The 26,449-nt window shown below is 45.8% G+C and overlaps 1 protein-coding gene and 1 pseudogene across 10 annotated transcripts; one reads left to right on the top strand and one right to left on the bottom strand.

The window, feature by feature from the left end:
• The first annotated feature begins 359 nt into the window (after positions 1-359).
• LOC148810788 (ATPase MORC2A-like) lies at positions 360-12,202 on the top strand. Of its 9 annotated transcripts, XM_088908923.1 has the most exons (7): positions 360-606; positions 734-800; positions 4,354-5,275; positions 6,647-6,707; positions 7,571-8,774; positions 9,871-9,964; positions 10,287-12,202. In XM_088908923.1, the coding sequence occupies exons 5-7, from the start codon at positions 8,629-8,631 to the stop codon at positions 10,620-10,622; spliced, it is 576 nt and encodes a 191-aa protein (XP_088765049.1). In that variant the 5' UTR covers positions 360-606; positions 734-800; positions 4,354-5,275; positions 6,647-6,707; positions 7,571-8,628; the 3' UTR covers positions 10,623-12,202. The 9 variants fall into 9 exon arrangements, with proteins under 9 accessions (XP_088765049.1, XP_088765051.1, XP_088765050.1 ...); XM_088908925.1 differs by lacking the exon at positions 734-800 and having other exon boundaries at positions 4,354-4,458; XM_088908924.1 differs by lacking the exon at positions 734-800.
• A 1,103-nt stretch (positions 12,203-13,305) lies between these two features.
• LOC148810787 (rab5 GDP/GTP exchange factor-like) lies at positions 13,306-24,463 on the bottom strand (annotated as a pseudogene). Its single transcript, XR_016086595.1, has 9 exons — positions 23,834-24,463; positions 22,204-22,368; positions 20,140-20,279; positions 19,708-19,859; positions 19,335-19,404; positions 18,661-18,796; positions 18,105-18,199; positions 16,913-17,168; positions 13,306-16,262 (listed from the first exon to the last, which is right to left on the bottom strand). The product of XR_016086595.1 is annotated as a rab5 GDP/GTP exchange factor-like (transcript).
• Between the last annotated feature and the right edge of the window lie 1,986 nt (positions 24,464-26,449).

Here is a 26,449-nt window from a genome sequence, read left to right as displayed (position 1 = left end):
CTCTGTGCGGCGGAGGGAGAAGAGGGGAGAAGGGCTCATACAAGGCTCATACCTCTTTGCTCGGGAGCCGACAGCAGCTGGCCGTCAGCGGGAACGCTCCCCCTCTGCATGAGCAGGCTCGTACTCAGCTTGTACGCCGCAGTGTGTCAGAGCCGTCACAATCACCTACAACACATACTTCTTACACACCCAAGGAGCACTCAGTAAATCTGATGTGCTTTTGCGGTTTCGATTATCCAGAGCTGTTTTTGACATATTCGGTATTTTGTGTGTGACCCAGGGTGAATAGCGGCCTGTTATGCCAAATCCACTAGATGGCGCTACCTCTTAGCTGGCGGCTCCTGTCAGGTGAGTTCAGCGTTCTGCGCATGGGCAGTAGGGACTCAGAAGCAGTGAGTTACCGTTAAAAGACCCCGAAATTACTAGGGAGTTGTAACGGTAAATACGGTGTTGTTGCCCTATTTACCCCCTAAATGAGTATAAAGGGGCACTTCATAGGATTGAGACAAGAGTAGCGAGATGGATATTAGATTTTAACGGAGTACACTGAGGCGGTAGCCAGTTTTTAGACAACTACTCGGGCTGGGGATATCTGTTTATTGATTTGTAAGTAATGGGTTTCACATGCTCCTTGTATTTTCTGTTCCTTCGTTCTTTACAGAGATTTATGTTTAGCACCGTTTGTTAAGTGTACGCAATTGTAAGTATGATACTAATTATGGTCGTAATGTAGTTCTCAGGGAGGGCTGAGAGGTGACCCGCGCAGCCTGGGAGCGGCTTATTTCTGCCCGCGCTGCGTGGTGAGTTGTTTGAACTTCAACTGTGATGTAATTTATTTATTTTTTTGTTGTTCAGTGTAGATGCGTTTCTGTAATGGTCAGATGGAATGTAAAAAACTGTAAAACTAAACATGTTTTCTTTGTTTTCCCCTCTGCGTGAAAGAACCACTGCCGTATTGTGTGTATATAAAAATATTGTTATATGTCATTTCTTTTGTTATTTTATTTTTGTTTTTTAAACTAAGAACAGATCAGACCACATACTCACCTAGAAATAAAGAACCCCAAAATTATATTGGTGTCCTGTGCTGATTATTCTTTGCCAGGCTACACAATTTTGGTACCAGGAGTGGGGTTTCTGATAGTCTGGGGGTTCTGACTCTCACAGTAAAGCGGTGGTGCATAAAATACGGTAGTGGTGAAGACAGCTGTCCAAGGAGGCTGATAACGGACGGAGAAGGCCAGGTCCAGAGGTCCAGTGGCCAGTGTGCTGGGAACCAGACGACACCAACGGCCAGTGGAGGACGTCTTCTTGTCTCTTCAGACTCATCTGCTGAACTGTGGTATTCCAAGATTGATGTTTGCACAGAGACTGTGTTTGTGAACAGTTCCCAAAATGTCAGGTGATGACAGGGATGATGGTGCAGCAGTTGATGGTCGTGTAGTTACGGAGAATGGTAATGGTGACAACCTCCATGACTTGAGGTCTCAAGTAGAAGACCTAGTTAGAAAATATGACCAAGCCATGGCCACTATTGCTGCACTGGGTCCTGAACCAAAACGTTCATATGTGTATGTACCTAGAGAACGTAATGTACAGCCTTTTAGTGGTGATATAACTAAAGATGGTTGCTCCGTTGACGAGTTTATCGAAGAAGTTGAACGAGTAATCAGAGCCAGGGAACAGACTCCTGCTGAGCAGTATGACCTTGTGTTATCATTGTTGAAGGGTCCGGCCCTAGAAGAAGTACGTTTACGTATGGGTGGTGAATCTAGACAGGTCAGTGATATATTCAGTTACCTCAGACATGCTTTCAGGGAGAAGCGCAGTGTTTCCCAACTGTTGCAAGCCTTTTATGGCTGTAAGCAAAGGGAGGGGGAAGATCTTTGCAATTACTCTCATTCTCTCTCTCGCATGCTCGGCGCTGTGTTAAAGGTATCGCCTGATGTAGTGTCGGATGAGAAGCGAGCTATCCGAGATCAGTTCATAGAGGGGGTTAGGGATTTATCTCTATCGCCCAGGACGCTGCAACACTGCTGCTGATGCCCTCTCTAGGCAGCCATTTGCAGGGGAGCCTGAACCTGACCCTGATGATGTCGAATATGATGATTGTGTGGCTATCTGTAATGTTGTCAGCAGAGGCACACCCCTGGAGCCAGATTTGGTGGCAGCCGGTATGAAATGCTGCAAAATAAGACAGATCCGTGTTTTGGAAGCGGGAGTGGATTGTGATAACTTGAACAAGTCACAGAGTAACACCCAAACTTTCCCAGGGTATACAAAGAAGGAGCTCCGTCGGTTTCAAGATGCTGATCCCTCTCTCAGTGCTTTCCGGATGTTCTGGAATAAGTAGAGAAAACCAGGGAATAAGGAGAGATCAAAGTTGCCTAAATCTACCTTGTCTTTGTTGAAACAGTGGCACCGGGTGCGAGAGCTTGATGGGCTATTGTACAGGGTGATCGAAGATCCTCATGTTGGTGAATGTTTCCAACTCCTCCTGCCTGATTGTATGAAAGATCAAATATTGGAAAGTGTACATGACCAGATGGGTCATCAAGGAATTGAACGCACTCAGAATCTGTTGAGACAGAGATGCTTTTGGGTGGGCATGTATAATGATGTGGAACAGTGGGTCAAGAAGTGTCAATGGTGTATCCTGACCAAAATGCCACAGCCAAAAATCCAGGCACCCATCAAACCATTTATAGCTACTAGGCCTTTAGAGGTTGTCGCTGTCGACTACACGGTCCTCGAGCCAGCCTCTGATGGGCGGGAGAACGTGTTGGTAGTTACTGACGTGTTTACCAAGTTTACACAGGCTTTCCCGACTCGTGATCAGAAGGCAGACACTACAGCAAAAGTCCTCCTGAAAGAATGGTTTATGAAATTTGTATGCCCTGAAAGGTTGCATCGTGACCAGGGAAAAACCTTTGAGAGTCAGGTAGTTGCAGAGCTGTGTAAACTTTACGGAGTGAAGAAAACACGCACCAGTCCTTTCCATCCTCAAGGAAACCCACACTGTGAACGGTTCAACAGGACCCTACATGACCTTTTACGCACGTTGCCTCCTGAGAAGAAGCGCCGTTGGCCAGAACATCTGCCGGAGTTAGTCTATGCCTACAATGTGACACCTCACGCTAGTACGGGATATTCGCCTTACTTCCTTCTGTACGGAGTGCATCCTCACTTACCTGTTGATGCGTTACTGGGCCAGGAGGAGGTGCTGGATAAAAGACATGATTGGCTGGTGGTCCACCAGGAACGGTTGAACGAAGCACATGCCCGAGCTAAAGAGTACGCAGAACAAAAAGCTGCGGAAAGAGTTGCACTGCAAGAAGACAAAGTGTTCTTTCCCCCAGTCAGTGTAGGTCAGCTGGTTTATCTGAGACACAGACCGTTGGGCAGAAATAAGATACAGGATGCTTGGGGACCTACTGTGTATAGGGTGGTAGAGGTGCAGGGTACGACACACGCAGTGGAACCATTGGAAGGTGGTCCTATAAAGCGGGTACACAGGGTTAATTTAAGGCCATGTGTGGGCCCTGTCCCAGCCCCCAGGTGTGTTAGAAACCAGTCCCCCACAGGAACGTCTGTTAGTACCCTTTCAGAGTCTCCGCCAGAGTTTGTAGTGTTGGAGGAGGTTTCGCTTCCAAGATTAACTCGGGAGGTGTTCCCTGAGTCATTAGATGTTGCTAGTGATGAGGATCTCTGTGGTAGTGAATCAGAAGTGTTCTCTGAGCCTCTTAGGTTTGAACCTGCTCCTGAATCTACAGGTGCTGTGCAGGTTAGGACTGAGGCTGACACCGAGCCTTCTAGGGCTGAGCCTACTACCAGCTTCTCTCCTTGTGACCGTGTAGTAAATGTACCTACTCCTGTTCCACGCAGAAGTCGTAGGGCCAATGCTGGGGTGCACACTAATCCTTTTCATGAACCCAAGTCTGTCTGTAATGCGATCTCCTTAACTCCAGAAGTCTTTTCCCAGATGATGGCAAACTTAAGTGCTGTCCTTTTTAGGGAGGCAGTCAAGGGGGTGAAGGGTTGATAGGCACCGGGACGTTGACTATGCAGCAGGGAAGCCTGGCAAAGAATAATCAGCACAGGACACCAATATAATTTTGGGGTTCTTTATTTCTAGGTGAGTATGTGGTCTGATCTGTGCTCCTTGGGTGTGTAAGAAGTATGTGTTGTAGGTGATTGTGACGGCTCTGACACACTGCGGCGTACAAGCTGAGTACGAGCCTGCTCATGCAGAGGGGGAGCGTTCCCGCTGACGGCCAGCTGCTGTCGGCTCCCGAGCAAAGAGGTATGAGCCTTGAATGAGCCCTTCTCCCCTCTTCTCCCTCCGCCGCACAGAGCACAGCAAAGCAGGCAACGCCCGCAGGGAGCCAGCGCAAGAGAGGCCCCCCCCAGGCAGAGAACAGCGAGGAGGAGGAGGAGCCGCAGCCCAAGAAGACGAAGGTGACCGGCTCGGCACCTGCGGTGAATCAGAAGAGTGGGAGAGTGACGGAGCTCAGGGCGCAGACAGCGGAGGGCAGCGTGGTGGTGGAGGGAGTGTACTGCGCTCTTCCCCGACTCTGCTCACACCCCCTTGCTCCGCAGACACGCGCCCCCCTGTGGCCAACAGGCAAACAACCACGACCCAGGATTCCTTTGAACTAAAATAAACCCTGTGCATCACAAAGGCTGGGGAAATTGGGTACATTTACAAACAGAGAGAAGGACTGCATGGATAGTAGCAATAATTGCATTTATATAGCGATTTACATGTTTCCAGGAAACCCACTTTATCACCCACTGAAGTGCTGCACCTTCTTGGGTGATGCCTCTCGCCCTTTTTCAACACTATGCGGCAGATCAGGTAGAGATATGAGAACTCCCTTCTGTGGCATTAAGGGGGTGTTTTAAGACTAAAGACTAAATTAAGAACACAAGATGACAGACTTTGGGCAAAGGAGCCCAGTCGTTGTTTGGTTTTAACTGGACTTTTGCTTAGTTTTCACCTGTGTCTTTTGAGGTGTGTTTCACTGTTCATTCTGATGGATTTATGGAAATGGTTGAAAGCCAGAGTGAAATTTAGCTAGGACATCACGGGTAGCATCCCTGCTTTTAAGCACAGTGCCTCTGCATCTTTAATGACCAGCTCGTCGGGATGTCTGCTTAATATCTCATCTGAACGATGGACTTTCCTGCAGCGCGGTGTGCTTAACCAATGGAAATGTTAAAGGCGTCGCAGTTGGACCTTGAATAATGATAATATTATATCAACGTGGGGAAGGTGAGGGCCTGAGGTTTCTGCACATCCCTAAGCTCCCCTGTCTGTTCTGGTGGCGGGTGTTGTACTGGACTGCCCCTTCTCCGGAGTCACGTGCGATGTGCTGTCCTTGAATCTGCAGAGCGCTGGGAAGCAGATGCCTGGCTCCAGACGGAGGACACTCCCTCCTGCTGAGAGCACGGAGGAGGAGGAGGAGGAGGAAGAAGAGAAAAGGCCAAGCTCTGGCAAAAACAGGCTGGCGGCTGCAATTGCGCCCCAGGTGTTCAGAGCAGCGGCCGAGCCAAGCGCTCGGAGAGCCCAGAGCAGTGTGGTGGTGGAGGTACGCTGATCCCCCGACGGGGCGCGGTTCCGAAAAGCCCTCTAGGCGGTAGCCTCCTTCCCCCAGCACAGACAGGCGGCGGTGTCTGGTCTCAGTCGCTGCAGCAGAGCCTGGCGTGTGGCTCGTCCTGCAGCCCTCTCTCTGGCAGGCAAGGCCCGCAATTCTGCAGTTCTGTGGGTCTCAAGCTGACGTCATGCGATACTGGAAACGTGGACGCGCTATCGCAGTTTTTTAGCCAAGATTGGCAATGATGTCGGTAGCTAAAACATTTCTGTTACAGCTTGGTGCACCTGACACTTTCCGTGTCTAGAGGTGATGACATTTTATAGCTTTGCTTCGCAAATTTTCCTTTGTGATGATGACTCCTTATGATGAACCACTGCCTTTTGCCAAAATGATGTACTATACAGCAGTAAAAAAAACATAAAGCCAGAAAGAAAAGATCTAGTTGGCTGTGGCAATTGTTTTGGGGAGCAAAACATCCCAAATACTACACATCCGGCACTACACATGCATCCGGCGCCCTGATAAATTATCTAGATATGATAAAGGTTCTTGGTATTCATACATCTGAGTATCCAGATTGTGGTGTATTTAGATAAAGAATTTGATGAATTCTTTGTGCTGGTGAGAGAACGCCAGCTTTCGCTTTCTCTAGCACGCGGTGTCCTATCCGAGCTCTGAGCTCTTGGTTATTTAATTGAACCTGAAGTTTAAACTAATTGAAGCTTTTGATGCATTTCTGTTCTTGAACGTCGGAAGATGGTAAGAACAAAAACAAAAGTAACTTGAAACCTGTACCCATTTGGAGTGCATTTAAAGGCATTTTTTAGCCCTCCTCTCCTCGTAGTCGACAGGATCTGATGAACCAAATTATTACCTTCACTTAGGGTTCAGTTAAGCAGCTGGAGAGCTCATCTGGAGTGGAAACCTGGAGGCTCTGGGGCTACGGTGGGGAAAGATTTGCTCTGGCGTTTGAGACATCAGCTAGTGGTTTCATTTCCAGAGCCAGACCCTGCTGTGCTTAATGCCAGGCTTGTCTCTTGTGTTGGCAGATCACGGACAGCAATGAAGAGGAAGAAGAAGCAGGAGTGGATCTCAAGGCAGCAAAGAAAGGTGAGCAGCTCTAGAGAGCTGTAGGAATCCACAGGAGGAATGTTAAGACACTGCAGCCCAGCCAGTGGGAGAGCCTGGCCAGAGTGACTCAGACCAGTAAACCTTTGCTTTAACTGAACATTAGATAGTGTAACATGTTCTTGTACAGCATACTTTTAAATAGATTTAAAAGCCATGAATGGCAATGGAGCAGGTAAAGGGTGGGCAAATTGCTCATGGTGGGTCTTGTTTGTGTTTCAGATGCTTTAACAATTTTTTTTAATACTCGTACGTTTTAAAAAGTAAATTCTAAAATAATGCTAACCATGTAAAAAAATAATCTGTAAGATGCATACATAATAAAACAAGGTAAAAATAAATACTACATAGATTTAAAATTCAGGAATACCAATGGAGCCCTAATGACAATAATAAACTTTATTTTATATCACTCCCTTACAATTGGCTTGTCAAAGCGCTTTACAGAAAAACAATGAGAGGAAAAGCAGAATTACACAAGCTACAATGAGGGATTAGAATACAGCAAAGGGGCACACAGAGCCTAGTTAAATAAAAGCCCTTCTACATCAGTTGCTTACACGGGTGTTAGTTGCGTGTTGTATATGTATTTTTTGTCATAGCATATTTTGAGAAAAAAATGAAAAAAAAACATTCATGATTAAGCAGACATTTGGCAATAACAGACACCTCTTCTCATTTATTAGCCCACTGAGCTGAGGGTGTACTGTAATATAAGAATTCTGCCTCCACTGCGGCATCCTCGTTTGGACCGTGCGTGATTGTGCTCGCAGAGGTGAAGGGCGCGAGTCATTGCAGGGTCGCTCTTTCAGGCCGCCTACAGTGTCCCCTTTGTCTGCTGATAGAGGCTTACTAGTGGAAGTGAAGGTGAACAAGGAGTGGTTCACCGGCCGCGTCTCGTCTGTGCAAGCTGGCAAGCAGGGCGTTCTCTGGAAAGTGAAGTTTGACTACGTGCCCACTGCCATCACCCCTCGTAGCAGGTGGTAAGTATCCTTTTCCCTTCGGGAAGGCTTTCCCGAGTTCCTTACAATATGGTTGGAGTAAACCAGCAGGTAGACGGATAACGGTGTCGGATTGCCATCTCCGATTTCAGGGATTTCTTCAAGGTTTTTCTGCAGAGCACTGGTTCACAGTAGGGGAAATGGTAAAAAATGACCTGTTCCGAGGTTAACCCTGAAATATTTGAACCCTGCTGCGGAACGTTTTGGAGGCCACGCACACAAAGCAATGCATTGTCACTTCACACAAATAGAAGCAGCAGGCAATGGTGTGGAGTTTATTCTCATGGCACACTTTCTTTGACCTTTTTGCACATTTGGGCAAGAGCTTCTTTGAATAATTGAATTCTTTCCATTTCTATAAAATAGTCATGCTGGTTACATTAATCAAGGTCTTTTTGACAAGGGTAATGTAAGCAACACAGTGCTTTCTGTAATATGTCCATAACAATTACTAATCCAGTTGGAAAGGTTTTAGAATAACCTGATATTCTAGTTTTCTGTGGTGTACAGATGAGCTGTACGTGAAAAGTGATTTAAACATGCTGCCATGTTGAGGCTAGATATGCAACCACGATCCTGAGGATAGGCAACGCTGATCTAGCTGATCCTGCTCGCCAGGCGTTGATCGGCAACCCTGAGCCTGCTCACTAGGAATTGTCTAAGGCAAGGTGCAATTGGTGGACAGACAATTTTCAATAAAACGGAACGTGTCTTGGCGGCAGCAACAGCACAACTGTCTTGAATGTACTTGAGCTGCCTGCCTTCCAAAGCGGGGTATGAAATAGCCAAAGAAAAGAAGTGGTTACCAGTCCTCCAGAGCCCAGGGATGTTGTCCGTGATGCTGCTGCCCTTCTCACGGTCTTGCTGGCAGGGTGCTGAAGGGCAGTGATGATGTGCGGCTGATGCGTCCTCCAACGCCCGAGTCCCAGAGTCCCAACACCTTGGAGGACATGGAGAAGGAGGAAGGAGCCCCCACCCGAATGGAGCCCGACACCACCCAGCCCACGGCCAGCCGGGAAGTCATCGAGAGCCTGGTTGTGATGATGAGGTAGGCCAGGGGCTGAGTAACGGGCTGCGGAGAGGGTATCCGACCGATCCCGGGGCTTCCGGACCTCTGTGGCATCCTCCCCTTTTCTAACCACTTTATCATCAGGGTCACAGGGCAGCTGGGGCCTATTTTGGCAGGCAGCAGGCAAAAGGTAGGGTACAGTCTGGACCCAGTCCATCGCAGGACACACACAGACACACACTCACACCAGGGCCAGTTGACCTACCAGTATGTCTCTGGACTGCGGGAGGAAAACCATGCAAACACTGGGAGAACATACAAACTCCACGCAGACAGCACTGTAGGAATTAAACCGGGGCAGCAATGCTAATGATAACCACGGAACAAGTAAAGGTTTATTCCATTCTTTACTTGTTCCATTGCAGCCTAAGCATGCTGTTGTAGCACCCTACTTGAAAGAATGATAACCATGCTGCCCCTTCAGCGGTTTTTTATTCCTTTTATCCCCATCCGATTTGGAAGTGCCAGTAGTAATTTCTGCACTGTGCAGGACCCATGAGGAAGGACACGCTTGTTCCTCTGACGCGCTCGTCCCTCGAGCGGGCCACCTTGTGGCACGAGGCACAGGGCCTTAAGGGAGAGGGCTAGTGCACATTGCCTCCCTGACTAACATCACCGCCGGCTTGCAGCTTCCCATCGCTGGAGGCGCTGATCCGCGGAGAGATTCTTCTCCGCCTCACCACGACGCCTGAATCGTCTGCACTCGGAGCATCTCTCTGTACCGGTTCAGCTGTGCAGGAGTGTCTGGCTCCCGTATATATAGAGATGTACAGGGCGATTGCAAAGTTAGTTCGCCTCTTCAAACACAGTTACCCTGCAGACTGTTCTGTGAAGCCTTGGTATTTCATACACCTACAAATGAGACCACTGGGGACTCGTGTTCTCAGGTAATCCACATTTTTTCAATGGACAAGTGAAAAGTGCTCTGATTATTCCAAGTTCGGAGAACCAAGTGTTTATGTACTTTTCCTTCAGTCTTCTCCATAGCATATTAATATCTTTCCTGTACTTTAAAGATTCTTATGGTTGCAGACACAATTCTGTAACATATTTCCCTTTGCCTTAATCCTTCCAGGATGTTGCTACGGTACTTTTTCCCTCCGGATTTCCAGATCCCTAAGGATGATGTCAACACCATGACTGCAGAGGAGCTGGTGGCTTTCCCAATGGTAGGGAGCACTCTGGGATTGAGCAGAGAGCCTGCTGACACGAGGCTGCCGTTAGATAACCATTCATCAACAGGGCATGGGGGGACGTCCAGGGTTCACCAGGGAACACTGGAAGACAGCATTGTTGGTTATATAATTGACTAGCGGTTATTACACCTTCTTACATATTCTAAATATGAAAACTCTAGAAAGTTGAATTTAACACATAAATATTTGTGTTTGTGAGGAAATTGTAAGCATAAGTTAGATATTATATCTTAATACGCGACGGTCTCGGGTGGGGCAGCTGGGCTGACGCCTGCGCCGTGCCCTGCCTCCACAGAAGGAGTATTTCCAGCAGTACGAGCTGGGGCTGCAGACGCTGTGCAATTCCTACCAGAGCCACGCAGACGCGCGGGCCCGGGCCGTGGTGGAGAAGAGCAACAGCGCCGAAGCCAGGCTCCGCGAGACGGAGGAGAAGCTGCAGAAACTGCGCACCAACATCGTGGCTCTGCTGCAGAAAGTGCAGGAGGTGAGAGCAGCGCTGCAGCCAGGGCTGGGCTCCCACGCGCTGTTCACTCGCTGCCTGGACACGGGACAGCTCGTAAGAATTATCAGGCCACTGCTGGGAAAGTGGCACCCACTGTATCCAAGGTTTAGACCTATTCAGTTGGCGTGAAGCACCTTGGATATATCTTTCAGGCTGTCCAGCTGAATTACCTTGCTGGGGCAAATGCTACTGCTTTTAAAGTAAATAATAGTTTTATTTTCTTTGTTCATCGAATGTTGTTAGCAAGCACACGTTTCTGAAATCCCTAAAGGGTATTTTCTCCCTTTACGAGACGCACCAGACTGTACTCTTGACTGTCAGATCCGATACTTTTGTTTGGAAGTGACTCTTTTCACTTCACATTACGAATTCAAATGTAGATTTTCAGCAGTTCCGCTATAATTTTTGGCTGCATTGTGCCGAATAGCAGGCACCACAGCTTTGGCTTAATTTAATCCTCTACCTTGCGGGACATCGATATCAACACGGATGATGAGCTGGACGCCTACATTGAAGATCTGCTTACTAAGGGAGATTAAGAGACGCCTACTTCTTACGTCAGCCAAAGGGACTGATCACAGACAGCATAGCTGGCTTGGGCCCGTTCACCCTGTTCCACTTCCTGGAGTCGTCTGTTCTTCTCTTACATTGTTCTGCATTCCTAGAGACCAAGGCGTTTGTGGGCAGTGGCACTGGAGGGTCCAGGAGAAGGGGGCATCGCAGTGGTGGGTCAGTGGCTGGTTGCAGCAGCACTTTGGAAGCAAAGGAGCAGAAAGACTGCTTTTTTTTTTGCAGAAGCTCTCTCCTGCAGGGAACAGGGCTGGCACCACCCTCCCTGTGTGGGCAGTGCTCACCAACCCACCCCGAGCCTGAAAGCGAATCTGCTTTCGCTAATCTGTGGCTAAGCGGGGATGGAGGAATAACGCTAAATGGCATTAATTGTACCAAGGTAACAAAAACTACACTGCATTCAACTTTTAAGGACAGCCAATTGAAAGGGCAGAGGAGGCTGGAGGATGCTGTTTGGTTGTGGACCAAAGTAGCCTACGGAGATTGAGCTGAGCTGGGAGAACCGTCTTCTGCTTCCAAAGAAACTAAGATACCTTGCCTGGATGGCTGTGGTGTTCTCCTGGACCCAGGGAAAATGTGACTTTTACAGCTGAGCTCCAGTCTGTTAACATATTTCTGTTGGACGACTGTTTATGAAAAGCGCATCACCTTCCCCACGGTTTTTAAATTCCTAATTTTTAGTTATCACAGTTCAAAATTTCTACATTTTACCTAAAATAACGTAAGCTTTCTTTGGACTGTTTGTTGTTGTCTGTGACAACTTCACGTCAGGTCTTGCTCAGACTAAAGCTAAACCAGTAATGACCATTGTCAGAAAGTCACTATCGCACTCCCATTGTTGCATCTGCTGTTAAAAAAACAGATTTTCAAAGTAAGGTAAGACTGCTTTGTATATACCACAGGGTTTTTAAATAGCCATACAAAAACAGAGCAGGTAATAACTGCGAACTAATCATTCTGGATTTTTTCCAACTGTAGCTGATTTCAAGGATGTTAGCCATCATAGTCTACTGTGATGATGTGCATAAGATAACAGGGTTTCTTTGAGGCTGTCGTCTTGTGAAATACCATCTGTACTCTGATTTTTATTCTTGATGCAGTCACCTGTTCTCCAAATTAAATCCAAACTTTTAACTAAATGCAGGGTGCAATTTCCCGCTGGTTTTTTGACTGCTGTTTTCCGTTTGTCAGAAGCTTTTACTCCTCACTGCGGAAAGCAGCCTTCGATCTAGATGGGGAAATGTCTGTGAACAGGTGGATTGAAGTCTGGGTTTAATACAGGAAACTTCTACACAGTTTTGTGCTATAAATCCACTTGCAGATGAAAGGATCATTGTTAGTTTCCCAGCTTTAAATTATAGTTTTTCTAGCTACGTTTGAGCCCAGCAGGATCAGATTTTGCTCTTTTGGGGTCTGTTAAAGGCACAAGAAATAGTGCCACAATTGTTCCCTTAACAAGATTAGAGCATGTATATGAATAGGTCAGGAAATAATACTATCTGTAAAGTGTAAACTGTATAACTAGTGTTAACAGTCCATCTTTGTTGTTGCCTGTTCTCAGTTTTGATTACAGCCTGTTAACCGTTGTAATCCAGCCTGATTGACCCATATACGTTTCTTGGGTTCTGTGATTTGCAGCCTGAACAGTCTGCCTGCTGGGATCTGTTAACTGTCCATGTTCATGTTGAGAGGACAGTTCAACACCTTCAAAAGAAATACAGTTTATCAACCAAAAGTGTGGGCTACCTCCACAGGGATGCCCTCAAGCCAAAGTGTTTACTGGATTATCAGTATAATGTTTTTATTTCAGTCCAATCTGATTAATACACCAAATTCCAACTCATGGTTGTGTTCAACACATTGAAGGAGGATCATTTCAATTTCAGATTACCCAGAAACAGGCTAATGTGCGTACAGTTCAGTATACAATTTTTTCTGATCCTCTGCCTTCTCTGAAACAACAGGTTTTGGTTTTTTTAGAATTATTTTAACAATGTTAAAGAAGAAATAAGTGGTTTATTAAAAATGGTGGATTGATTTTTTTGAGATACTGTGATGGACAGATTATTGGAAACACTGAGCTGTAAAAGTTAAAACCCTAAACCTAAAAACTCTAAGGAGGGAGAATCAGTTTCATGTGTGATTTCTTAGTGTTTCAGTATAACAGCTCACCTGGCTTCACTTTTAAAAATTAAATATGTTCATTGTTTTATGATTTTCCTTAAAAAGACAACTCTGTACATTCTGAGAAGACATTTTATTGGATAAAAATAGGCTTTAGTTTTTATGAGAAAGGAAAGGTGACTGCCAGAGCACCAGAGGTATTTTAGACAGCTTCAGGGTTGGCAGGAACCTGTTTCTGTTTTACAAGTGATTATGCATCTTACAAATCTTAATTACAGCTCTGAAAACAAAAGCAGAGGGCATGTGTCCTGCGCAAGGTAGTCTTTACATTTTCAGTAATTCTGTTTCTGGATATGAAATGCACATGGAAAACTACTGTAGAAGGAACAGAAAGGAGCTTCTATCCATGTGCAAACATGTTCCAGACATGGAATGTACTGAAGTTGAGAACATAACTCAATTTAGAATGATTATTAAAGGGATGACAACAAAAAAACATTTAACAACATAAAATAAATATGGTGAAACAGTTCAAATGTGCATGAAAAAAAGTTCAGAGGCACAGGTATTTCTATTATTTGATGCAAGCATTTTAAAGTATAGGGTGACAATTCCAAAAGACACGGCACGAGAGAATAAGAATTTATTGTTAATACACATTCATATCGGTTCTTCATGTGCTTTATTCAAAACTTCATGTCACCAGTAAACATCACAAGCACTACGCAGACTGCTTGTACACAACACAAGGACTTGTGCTAGTGGCTTTGTTTACTGAACACAATCATTGTGAACCCACTTCACCCACCCCCCACTCCCCCAGAAAGTTCCACGAGTATCTTCCGTATACCTCCTCATTTTTTAGCCCTGCTGAAACTGCACACAGCAGCCTGCGGCAGCTGGAGATTAATTCAGAAAGCACTAGTATGCTTACACTGTAACTTGTTCCAAAATACAAGTAGTTGGTTAATAGTTATTTGTTCTTGTACCACTATGGTTACAAGGGTTGTGATGCACTGCTTTCCTTTCTAGATTTCATAGTTGCTAGAGTCCCAGCTGCCTGAAGTTATGTTTTCAGGCAGTGCTGCCAAGCACTCTATCGTCATGAATTTGGGTTGAGATAGTGGCTGTTTTCACGAGAACATTACATTTATTCCAGAGGCTCTTGAGGCCCTGGAGACTGGGACCCATAGGTGGGGTAGGCGATTGTCCTCTGATCGCTTACCAAATTGTTATAAAATAATCATTTTCCCACCCACGGTCGGGCCTGTTAAGTTACATAACTTGAGTACATACGTGGGATAAAGTTAAGGAACACCAATAACACAGAGCTTACACTCAGAGACAGACTTTAACAGGACATCACAGTCTAATACCAATACCAGCTTCATAAGAAAAGGCACCGAGGTGGAAGGTCCCGACTTCATTATTTATACGCAAAGGCGCTTGAGGAAAGACAAAAAAAATCAGAAATGTCAAACTTTCTCTAGTCCACTACAAACAAAATAATTTAGACATGTTCTTCTATTGAGCACCCTGATTCATTTTAAAAAGTACAAGAAAGAGGCTGCTGAAATGAGACTAGCAGAATTGATGACCTGTTCCTTAAATTACAGACCTGTCTCTTAGTTTTACTTGAGTGCTGTAATACTTGCATTCCACCACAAGAGGGAAGCATTGGTTATTTTTGGTTACAATCAAATAACAGTTCTTGAATACTGCACTTCAAACTCAGGTTAAAGCTCTGCGTTGTATAAATATGGCACTTCACTACACGTATCAGACTGCTGTTGAAAGAGGGTTTTTTTCTACACCCACTCCCCTTGTCTCTATAACTCCAAAAGATCTAGAATCGTCGCACCAGTACAATTACCTGGGTTTACAAAGCAAACCCTTTTTTTCCCCAGAGCATGTTTTACTTCCCCTCTGCCCTGGGAATGAAGCAATTCTGATTATTTAAAGGCCGGTTTAGGTTAAGCAGCCAAAAGACTCCTGTGCTTCACAGTCGACAAACAAAAACAATAAATATGTGGCTAAGATCACGTAGGATTCAACTGACGATAATTCAGAGAAAAAGGAAAAAAGGTGCAAAGATGTAGGTACCTGAGTAGTAACCACTCTTAAGTATTGTTTAAGACTTCCAGCGCTTAAATATTCATAACTAAGTAGGAAACAAAATACTCATCTTTATTGGTGTGTCACAGAGAAAGCAAGCAGGCAGGTACAACTGTAGAATGAACTACTGGTACCTCACAGCTGACACTTTCCTAACTAAAACATGTTCAACGTGCAGTAAATGCAGCCTCTGAGAAAACAAATTTGTCAATGAGACCTCTCTGAGTTTACTGAACAGTGCTACCCTAGTGTAGCAGGACCCCTCAGGCCTGCTTCAGAGTGCCTGCCCGATCCAAAAAGCATCCCCCTGCGCTGGCCCTTCACGAGGAAAACCTATTGAGTTACCCTGCACCCTGGTATAGCTGTGTTCTTGGCAATGGACTGAAGATAAAACACTGGTGTTTGCAAAAGTCCCAGCTGAAGGGCTGGTCGCCAAAACCTAACACTTCGAGACAGAAGCCAGAAATCAAACCGTGTTACTTGGTTTCCTGTTTTCCACAGAACTGTTACAATAAGGTCTCAAACACCAAAGCCTTGAACTTCAGCCCAGTAATTTGTAAACCCATTTTACCAAAAGTAATACCTGGGGTTGAAGTTTCAGAAGCGAACATCCAGACGCCCAGGCAGGCCACGCCCCTGAAGCTAGCTCTGACTCGGGGGCTCTGTGCATGTGAAGTTCAGGGGGACCTTGGCCTGGATTTCCTCCACCTGCGTCTGCACTGCCTGCACCCACCGCGCCAGGTCTGCCTGCAGGGCCTGCGCCCCCTCCGCCAGCTGCTCCTGCCGGCTCGCCACCTCCGCCAGGAGCTGCCGGTTCTTCCTGGCCCTCCGAAGCCCCTCGCAATCCGTCTCCGCGTCCCGCGGGGCCGCGCGCTTGCCCTGCATGTACCCCTCGAACTCCTCGGCGCTCAGGTTCAGGGCCGGGCCGTCCAGCTTCTCGATGAAGGCCACAGCGCAGCACTGCCGGGAGAGCAGAGACCTGGCTTCAGTTTTAAACAGTTTCTGGGTGAACAGACAGGACGCGACATAGACATATGATACACAAGATGATAAAAGGAACGTCAAATGGTTAATTTTTACAGGACTTGCTTACAGTACACATGTGGTTCATTAATTTTTAGTTTCTTCTTGCATATACAGTCTCGTGAAAAGCATTCACCCCTTCCTGCATTTTCTTCCTATGGAATATTGACAGTGCTTCATGTGGGTCCTAATGATGTATACAGACAGTCTGAGTGAACAAATAACACCAACATTTGGTACTTGTTTCATTAATTTCAGGAACAGTCATCCAACTTCTAGTGTCCCTGTGTGTAAAAGTCCCCCCTAGTTCAATCAATTCAACTAAAAGGCATAACTAAGGCGGTCTGTGTGAATACTTGATTAAGTAACCGGGGCTTATTTGCATCAGCCCTGCTCGGTGTAAAAGAAACTCAGCTGTTCATCATCGTCATCGTCACCAGTGAAGCCCCACCCATACAGACCCTCAGAGCCACGCCACGCCCCGTTCAAAAGAGATTCCTGAAGGTCGTCGCGGGAGTGCGCCAGTCTGGGGACGCTCTGGGGAAGCTCTGGGCCGCAGAGGCCCGCGGTCCCGCAGCTGGACTCACCAGGTTGGTGAAATAGTAGCCGGACGCCCCGGCCATGAGGCTGTGCGGCAGGCCGAAGCGGGTGATGTACTGCGTGTTGGAGTGCAGCCGGGGCGGGCTGGCCTTCAGCACCACCAGGATCATGCCGGACAGAAGTCGTCGGCGCTCGCCGGCTCCGAGCTTCTGGAGGCCAGCACCCGGAAGACACTCTGGTTGCACTTGGAGACGCAGGCCAGCTTGTCCTGCGGCGCTCGCCGGGCGTCCATCTCGATTATCGCTGCCGAGAGCAGGGGGCGAAATGCCTTCATCGTACGGCCACTGGGGTTCGGGAAGTTTCAGAATCTCTCTTCATCCACTAATGTTCTAATCGCTGCTTCCAATTCCGAGTCACAGGAGGAGCTGGAGTCTATTCCAGCAAGGAACAGGCACAGGGCAAGATACAGCCTGGACCGGACACGCACATACTCACAACTGGGCCAGCATTCCCAGAAGCCCGTTAACCTGCCAGTATGTCTTTGGACTGTGGAAGGAAACTGGAGCACCCAGAGGAAACCTAAGAGAGCATGGGCAGGCACTCCACACAGACAGCACCCCAGGCCTGTAATTGAACCCAGGGCCCCAGCATTGTGACGCAGCAATGCTGACCATTGGTAGAGTATAAGAGTGGCTAACTAGCTACAGCCCCATGTAGGACAGTGACAGCTACTCAAAGTGTTGACAAGACAGGTGATCCTGGTGTTCAGGACTATTACACATTCAAGGCATAGATACATTTGAAGGCGTTCCAGGAAGTGAGTTTAATCAGAACTCTTGAGCACAGATCGCTTATGTGCTCAATGAAAAGTCATGCTCAGTGGCCTGGCCAGACATGATGCCCTGATCCTGTCTGACACTGGTAGAGAGCCACTGGGGTCACTGGGTTCCATGAATGTGCAGGCCTTCAAGTGGTCGTCTATCAAAGACTATTATACAAAGCTGTCTGGTTTTGTGTGCACTTTACCCTGTTGTTCTGTAAAAATAAATTCAAAATAGCACAATGGAACGTACCAGCTGAACAAAATAATTAAAAAAGCCTAAGATATCGAACGGAGATGGTGAGGACAGAACAGCATAAGGCATAGCATCTACATACATTTCAGTGCACAACAACAGAGCCATATTCTGTTATTAATCAGTGAGAAATTAAAAGTTACCTTCTTAAAAAAAAACTCACCTGTGATGGCAGGCAGGAGGGCGTCACTGTTGACCTCTAACCTCTCCTCTTTAATGGGAACATGAAGCATCTGAGGGGTCACCCAGCTGAGAGATCTGTGGAAATAGCAGTGGCAAAGATCAGCTTAGTAACTAGTTAGGCAGTGTAGATGTAATAGTAAAAGGCTGCTTCAGACATTCCTAAACCTAATACAGAAGGAAAGACCTCTGTCCAATTATAGTCCACTTCATTAGAAAAACTCATGTGGTGATTTTCTGGACTCTGGGCCTAACCTTCAGTGGTTTAGCAGGTATGCAATCTGAGATACAAATTTTGTTTTAACCCACATGGCTTAAGGAATGATATCTTGCCTTCCTACACCCTGTAAGCCTGAATGAGATTTTGACTTTAAGGAATAATTTCAGCCTATTTGTGTAAATTTCCTCCAGAGGATTAGCTGTCCGCTTGGTGATGTATTCTGGGATTTTCAGCATCTGTTATGAACAACAGCCTATAAAAGGATGACTGTTACTGAGCTGTACTCAGCGGGCTTCCAGGTCTGTGGTCCGAGTCTCACCGGATCCTCCTCTGCAGAGCCAGGTCTTTCTGCTCATCGTCAGAGCTGTCGTGGCAGAACACCCACTTGTGCAGACGCGTCATGATCAGCTTTTCAATGTGCTCCATCATCTGCACCGTCTGCTCCTCGGAGAGGCCTGCAGGACAGAGGGGGGGCAGCAGCTCGAGCCCGAGGGAATCCCACACCCTTCCTCCAGCTCACTGCATGTGCACAACCAAGCCACAGCCAAGCGCTCTTTCAGGCGTGCAACAGGCATTCCTCTCACACGTATCGGTTCTGTGCTCCACAGAACCTTTGGGTTCAATCGGTCAGTCTCTCTCTATGGGTACAGGCAACACGGCAGACTAGAACAGCACGAAAAAGACTTCTATCCCTTTCTTGACCAGAACAAATCCCAGATCTCAACTGTACCGAAAACTGTGTAACAAACTGTTTCAGCAAAGGTCTGGATCCAACACATCCAGCCCAATTTGCTGCAAAATCTGGCCCTTGTGTCACTACGCTACTGACAATCAACCAAACAAGACAGTTTATACATAAGGCCATTCAGTCCCGTCAGACACACAGCACATGAGACCATTCAGTTGTTCTTTAGTTAAATAATGGGGGCCAACCATAAGATACACAAGTTCATACAAAATTGTATTATACACCTCCAACTGCTTTTTACTCACTGCTGAAGTGTCCGGCGATACTCTGATAAAAATCCTGCACCAGATCCCACTGTTTCTGTACCAGCAGATCCTACAAAGAGACAGACGGGGGATCAGCCAATGCCAAGTTCTTCCAGGTTCTAAGCTCTTCATCTCAGTGACACTAGAAAGAGGTCTGCTGCCTCACCTTCTCAGAGAAGCAGTGTGAGAGGGCACTGGACAAAGCGTTAGCAGACCTGGGGCACAGTGGGCTAGAGGAGGAAGGAGAGAGTGGGGAGGGTGAGAGGTGGCAGGAGACAGGCTGTGAGTGACAGGCAGTCTGGGAGCAGAAATACAGATGGGAGACTGGCAGAGACGTGGACAGAGACAGGTAGTCGGTGAGAGGGGCTATTACATGGTAGGCCTCCATGGTGTTGACAAAGGCCGTGCAGCGCGACTACAGGCTCTGGGAGAACGGCTTGCACAGCAGCTTGAGGAAATTAGTAAAGTCTCCAGGCTGGAGGCTCTGAAACGCCTTTAGGGCAGCAGACTGGCTCTCTGTGGACTCTGGGGACAGAGAGGAGACAGATATTAGTAAAACCAAAAACCCTGCAAGGGGATGAAGGAGCTTGACTGGTAAAGCCCAGGCTCAGAGAGCCGCCCATTGATAAAAACAGAACAGCACAACTGACACTCACTTCAGAGCCAAACTAGATTTCACAGGAAATCTGTGAAACAAACACTGTCCTTAGTTTACTAGTCAGGTGATGGGTGAATTTAAAAGCCTGTGGCTCATTTTGAGAAAATGACGCCTTTGTGTTTTGAGCTATGTAGAGGACCATCTCACCGTTGGGTTTCTTCGGAGAGGAAGAAGGGCCCCAGAAAAGCCTCTTCATGGTGTTGACTCGTCGCCCCTTTTCTGTGCTCTTCTTCTCCTCGAACTTGGAGAAGGTGATGGCTGAGCCCCCTTCCACACCGGGGCTAGGGCTGTGGACACAAAACAGCAACCCCACACACGCTTAGCCATCGCAGAGCGAAGATCTACACACCCCAGGGCACACCGGCCACGGGAAGTCAGAAAGCAACGAGCGCATCCTGTAAAGTACTGGCAAGATCTAGGCAGGAAACTAATTCAGGGCAAACCAAACCAGCAAAATAAGTATCGGAGAACAAGAAGAAAGGGTGGAAGGTATTTGGAACAGAGAACCTAGCCATATACATGAAACAGATTCCCTGGGATCTTTTAAAAAAGGGTTGAATGAGATGATGTTCAATGCTGTACTAGCAACCAAACAAATGATGAGCCCAATGGTCTCTTTTCACTTGTCACCTTGTACCAAAAGCACATGCTTTCTTCAAATGTACACAGGCTGCGCACTGAAGCTCACATGTACACACAATCAATTAGTGCACACGTGAACCCCAATCTCTCTAATGCACAAGAGATAAATACACTCCTTATAAGAACACGGCACTGGAGGGATACAGAATTATGTCATCTTTCTCCAATACAGGGTTGAGGGGGAGCCGGAGCCTATCCTGTCAAGCAACAAATGCAAGTCAGGTCGCCAGTCCACCACACAGACACAAACACGCACTCACACCAGGGCCCGTTTTCCCAGAAGCCTAGCAGCTTGTCCTAGCAGCAGGTCTTTGGACTGTGGGAGGAAACCGGAGCAGCTGGAGGAAACCCACAAGAACGCAGGCAGGGCAAACTCCACAAAGAAACTCTCCTTGAATCGAACCCAGGGCCCCAGCTCTGCGAGGCAGCAACGCTGACCACTGCACCACCCTGCCGTCCAAACGTACATTCAAGATATATACAAGCTAACAGACGTGCTTGAAAAACACTTGAAAAGGTCAACACAAAAATCTTGTTCTGGGGATAAGTAGGGTCAACACAGGTGGAAAATTAGGAGAGGACAAGTAAGAACTGCTTACACATAAATGTAGCTTATCGCAAAAAAAATATCCCTGTGTTCTCTCCTGTGCCTTAGGTGTTTCCATATCATTTAGAAATGAAAATGTAAGCCAGTGTGGCAAAGTACATGATCACATTTAAACCCAGAGCTGCTGTACTGGTTTCATGGCTCCATGAAACTGATAAAAAATTGCAAAGGTAGCTGCATGCTCTCATCTGGAGGATTTCAGCGTACAAACGCGTACATTTCTTTACTAAAAACCTAGAGGGGAGCAGGGATAATATCAAATATCCAAGACCGTCCAGCTATATATGGGAGAGGCCGTAATAAATATATCTTAACGATGACCCACGTAATAGTTCACTGGACTGAATAATTCAACTATTCTCTATTTCTTCATGCTGTACTAAGAACGGGATCAGCTGGTCTCCAACCTTGTTCCACAGGTTTTTTTGCTGCACTTGAGTGTGCAGCTGGGGATGGTGCCGAGACTGTACCATACCAGTAATACTCAACTTAGTACGCAGCTCTGTAACAAATCTACAAGTTCACTGCGATTGACCTATTTTTCTTTTTTTTTTAAGTGAATGTGAGATGCAATTCCATAGGAAACACTTAAGCTCGGTATTTAACCAACATTTGTACATTCAAAACAATCGCCAAGCCCTGAAGAATGAACAGATCCCACCAAATACCATCTGCACAATTCAGTTAGTCCACATCGTGTGCACATATTGTGCCAAGAATTTGGGAGCAGCTGCAGGTGGTCAACAGCATCACAGCTGAAGAAAAGCAGCATTTTTTTTGATCACGAGCTTTAGAATGTTTTCACAAGAACACAGAAACATGCAAGAAGGACGGTGATACACCACTGAAAGCTTCCTGAAAACGACTCTTTTTGAGTCGTGCGACGCAGTTATTAAAGGCAGGGCTCGGGGACACGGCCCCGGGACGTGTACTCAGGCAGTGCGGTCCGCCGTGGGCCCTACCTGCTGTGCTGCCTGCAGGCCTGCGCCCTGCGAGACCTCTCTCGCCAGCACTTGGAGCAGCAGCCCTGCCACGCGGGGTTGCCATAGTAACCACAGCCATCTTTGCACAGCAGCTCCGACTGGTCCACGTGAATTCCCCTGGGTTCCGCCCACATTCCTCCTGGCCTGGAAACAGGGGTCACGGCTTGTTAATGTCACAGCGAACTGTAGTTTCACAAGTGGCAAGCTTTGTCCTCAGATAAATAAACTGAATTGAATCAAAACTAAAATCCAGAACAAAAACACCAGGTTATGGGTTAAGTAACACATGGGAAGCTTAAATGTTGAGCGTACAGTGTACTATAAGTAGGGCAATACCTAGAGCATTCCTGCGTCACGGGACAGCCTGAAGTCATGCCTTGCTCGCTAGATGCCTCAGATTTACAGGAAGAGAGGACAAGAAATGTAACAATACTCATATAAGGAATCTTTGTAAACCCCATCTTATCCCTTCTGGTTTATCTTTTTGGAATGCAATATTTCAAAATATAAACTGGAAGTTAGTTTGGACAACTCCTGATAGATATTGGGATATTTATTTGATAGGTATTACAAATAAAGTTAGAGATATCGTTTAAAATTGTTCATAAGTTTTATTCAGTTAAATTAGTGCTCTCTAAATTTAAACCTGAGCAGGATGATCTGTGTGTTTTTTGTCGGGCTGAAAGGGAATCTTTTGTGCACTTATTTGTAAGGTGTGTGTTTGTGAAGTTGTTTTGGACGGACTTCCAGAGTTTTGTTTGCAGGCAGTTAAAGGTGTTTTTTAGATTTAAGGATTTTGATATTTTATTGTACTGTTTAATAGAAAATTTGGAAAAAGAGCATTTATTTATAGTCAATTTATTAGTCATTTCACATCCATAAATCAAAATGGTCTAATAATCCCCTTTTTAGTACTTTTGAGGTGGAGCTGAAACACTATTTAAATTCTATACAAAATTTGAGAAATAATAAAGCAAGGAAAACATATGATATATGTAAAAAATACAATTTGATCACACAATTTACTTCATTACCTCTGGCGGTTGAATGTTTTTTTTTCTGTTTGGGTTTTTTTCTATTGTACCTGTTTTTGATCCTCTGGTTGTACTTGTATTTGTAAATTCTTTATAAGTTTAATAAAAAAAATTATGAAAAAATATTTATTACAGGAAAAGCGATGAGTTTTAGAAAAAAAAAACTAAAGCGACTCAAACTCCACCTTGGTGTAGGCCTACTTGCCAATAAATCCCGGATTCGTTTAATCACCAGATTCTAGCAGGTTAAAGATGAACGTCACTCTCTTACAAGTACTTTGAATTTCACAAATTAACCTGCTGCGTCATATTTTTCATAAATCAGTGAAGGAAAGCTGCCCGCACTGATCTCTGAACGCCTTTCCTCCGCACATCAGTGTTGATAAGGGTTTCATCTCTGGATAGTGGCAGCACTCTGGAAACGTGTCAGCAATGCAATTTTCTTAATGCAATAAAAGTCATCAACGAACAAAGACAGCAACGCGTATAATCGTTACTTCAACGAAAATTCCTAAAAGTTCGAAAATCGAAGATATAAAATACTCTTCAAAAAATATATTTTCGTTGTAAATTACCTGCACAAAGCTGAAGCTAAGATTACACCAATCGCCGCCCGTATGCGATCTCGTTGTAGGAGACGAGTTATATACTAGACTAGTTATCTTTATTTAAGTTTTCCATATTTAACTAGTTTTCAAATAGGCTTTATATCCGCCGCCCTAGGCACCGAAAGTGAGTGATGCCCTGTTGTTGTACAATCATTTTTAATAACTTAGAAAATAAAATCGATCAAACCCAGACATTTTCTCCCCCGGATCTCAAATGCAAATTAAAGAGAAAAACAGCCTGTTTTTTCTTGGAGTTTTTTTTTGCTAGATGCATGTCGTCTTTTTTTCCGGCGTTTTACTGCTATCAGCCCAGACAACTTTTGCTTGTTTCCCGGAGTTTCCGCAAATGCCGGTGCGTGATGTCTTGATGTTTACAGAGGCTGTCAGATCCGATTTCCCACCCCACTGTCCCAAACACAGCAAAAAGAGGGTTGAAGGGCAACTCATCGGGCTGGACGGCAGCAGTGCCTACACTTTACTGCAACACCGGTGTATGAACGAAGCTGACAGATAAATCAAGTTCGAGATAAAGTACGATTCACCCTCTTCTGTCTCTTGGTGCTTCGTCCGTAACCCGGAAATGCTACACTAAGCGTCACGAATGATCCGGAAGTGTATGCAAATAGCCGAATTTCAATCAAAGTAGAAGACTTTCAGCTGCCACAGTAGCATATGAGGAGTATAGCAACATTAAGCGAAGTGACAAGCAGCTGAAACACCTGCTTTGTTATTTCTTCATGGTTAACTGTAATTCCTTGAACATTCAGCTAAAATTTGAGAGGGTCCTTTTTTCATTTTAAATCGCCTCCACTAATCTCCACGTTTGACAAATCTAAGATGATTCATTTTTTATGAATTTTACAGCACCTTTCTTCCATTTATACTACTGTAAAAATTGTCATCGCTATATTTTTCCTAGAAATGTTTTTTTTTTCTGTTCAGTGAAAAGGGTTTTAAGATGCAAGCTTTTAAAGGAGCTGTATCTGAAATGTGTTATTAAATCAAATTATTATATTTAAATTCAATCGTTTTTTTAAACTATAACCAGGGACAAAAACTTTTTTTGCACCACCAAAAGTGGTGAGACATACAATGTTAAGACAGTCAGCCAATAGCAAATCACCCTTCTTCATTCCCTTTTAAGTCTTTATTAATATTTTTGGTCTGGGTGGATCACCTCTAGAAAAACTGCAGTGCAGAATTGGATGGGGAAAATTTGTGCCTCTCCACAGGTGGATGGAATCTATTGCACAGACCCTCAGCTAATAGTAAATCACCTTGTTTTTGGCAGCTAGGTGTCTCTGTCAAAACTGCTGGGGTTTATAGAGCACCTCCTATTCCCAGACTGGGACTGTGCAGCGATGGGCAGGGAGCAGTCTCACTCCCCTCCCAGCCAAACAAAAATGTGTGCCTCTTCAAAAATATTTCAGATCTACTCTACAGATCCTCAGCTAATTTAGTACATCACCATGGTTTTCTCAGATAAGTGTCTCTGCTAAAGCTGCTGGGGTTTATAAGACCACTTGCTGTTCCCAGACTGGGACCGTGCAGTGATGGGCAGGGAAAAGTGTCAACAACAACCGTGATCCCATCCAAAGTAATGCTGACACTGAAGATCATAGTATTGCGACCAAAACCATAGCTGTGACAGGGAGTAAGCGTACAATAAAAAAACAGTTCTTAGACACAGAGTGGATGACTGGCACTGTTTTGAAAAGGCAGAAACCGTTATGCATCTAAATCACCCAACAGCCAAAAAAAACAAAGGTGGAGTGCGATGCTTGCACTGAGCAGCTTAACTTTGTGTAGGTATGACACAGAATGACAGAGATACTGAATCTGTAGGGTTTCTGTGTTGCTCAGAAAATTGTGATGTTAAAGCCATGGCATTAAAAACTGGGTTCACTTTAATGAACAAATGTGAAGCACTCAGCAGTTTAATACATAATAAGTCAGATGTAACCAAAAAAAAAGTAAAATTGATGTGTCACATGTCAGCATTGGTGCTCAAACAGCGCTGGATTATCTCAGTTTTGGGGCTTATTGTGGTAAGGCAGACAAACAAATGGTAGTTCAGGTGGGTAGCTGCGTCAGCATGCGTAGGCTGCAAAGGAACAAGTAATTGTTTTCTTTCTTTTTTCCCCAGCATGGAATAAACCTACGTTTCGACCGTGGAGCCTTCTTCAGGTGTTAACAGATGGTGTCCAGCGGGGTCAGTGCTGGGGGTCACACTGCCCTGAGGTGTCCAGGGGGGTCAGTACACTGGACCACAGTCCCCTGCCGCAGGGAACACCTGGCCTGGATCGGACTGCTGCGCACTTGGAATCTACAAATCAACAACCTACATAGTGAAGTTTTAACGCAGTGAAACTAAAAAACAAGCGAGAATTACGCCACTTCCTCGGCACGTCCTACACTGCCACCCTGCGCCCTGAGGCAGCTTCGCTCTTGCAACAGTAAAGACAGAGATCCGTCTTGAACACAAACACCTGTACGCGTAACCACCTATCGCGTCCCGCCATGTGCGCCCCCCTCCCTCAGCCTTGCTCATGCATATTCATGAGCCGAGGCTGCGAGCCGGCC

The sequence above is a fragment of the Atractosteus spatula genome, assembly GCF_055471065.1.
Source record: "Atractosteus spatula isolate fAtrSpa1 chromosome 17 unlocalized genomic scaffold, fAtrSpa1.hap1 SUPER_17_unloc_6, whole genome shotgun sequence".
Lineage (NCBI taxonomy): Eukaryota > Metazoa > Chordata > Actinopteri > Semionotiformes > Lepisosteidae > Atractosteus > Atractosteus spatula.
Note: the sequence above shows the minus strand (reverse complement) of the source record. Positions and strands in the feature narration are given on the sequence as shown.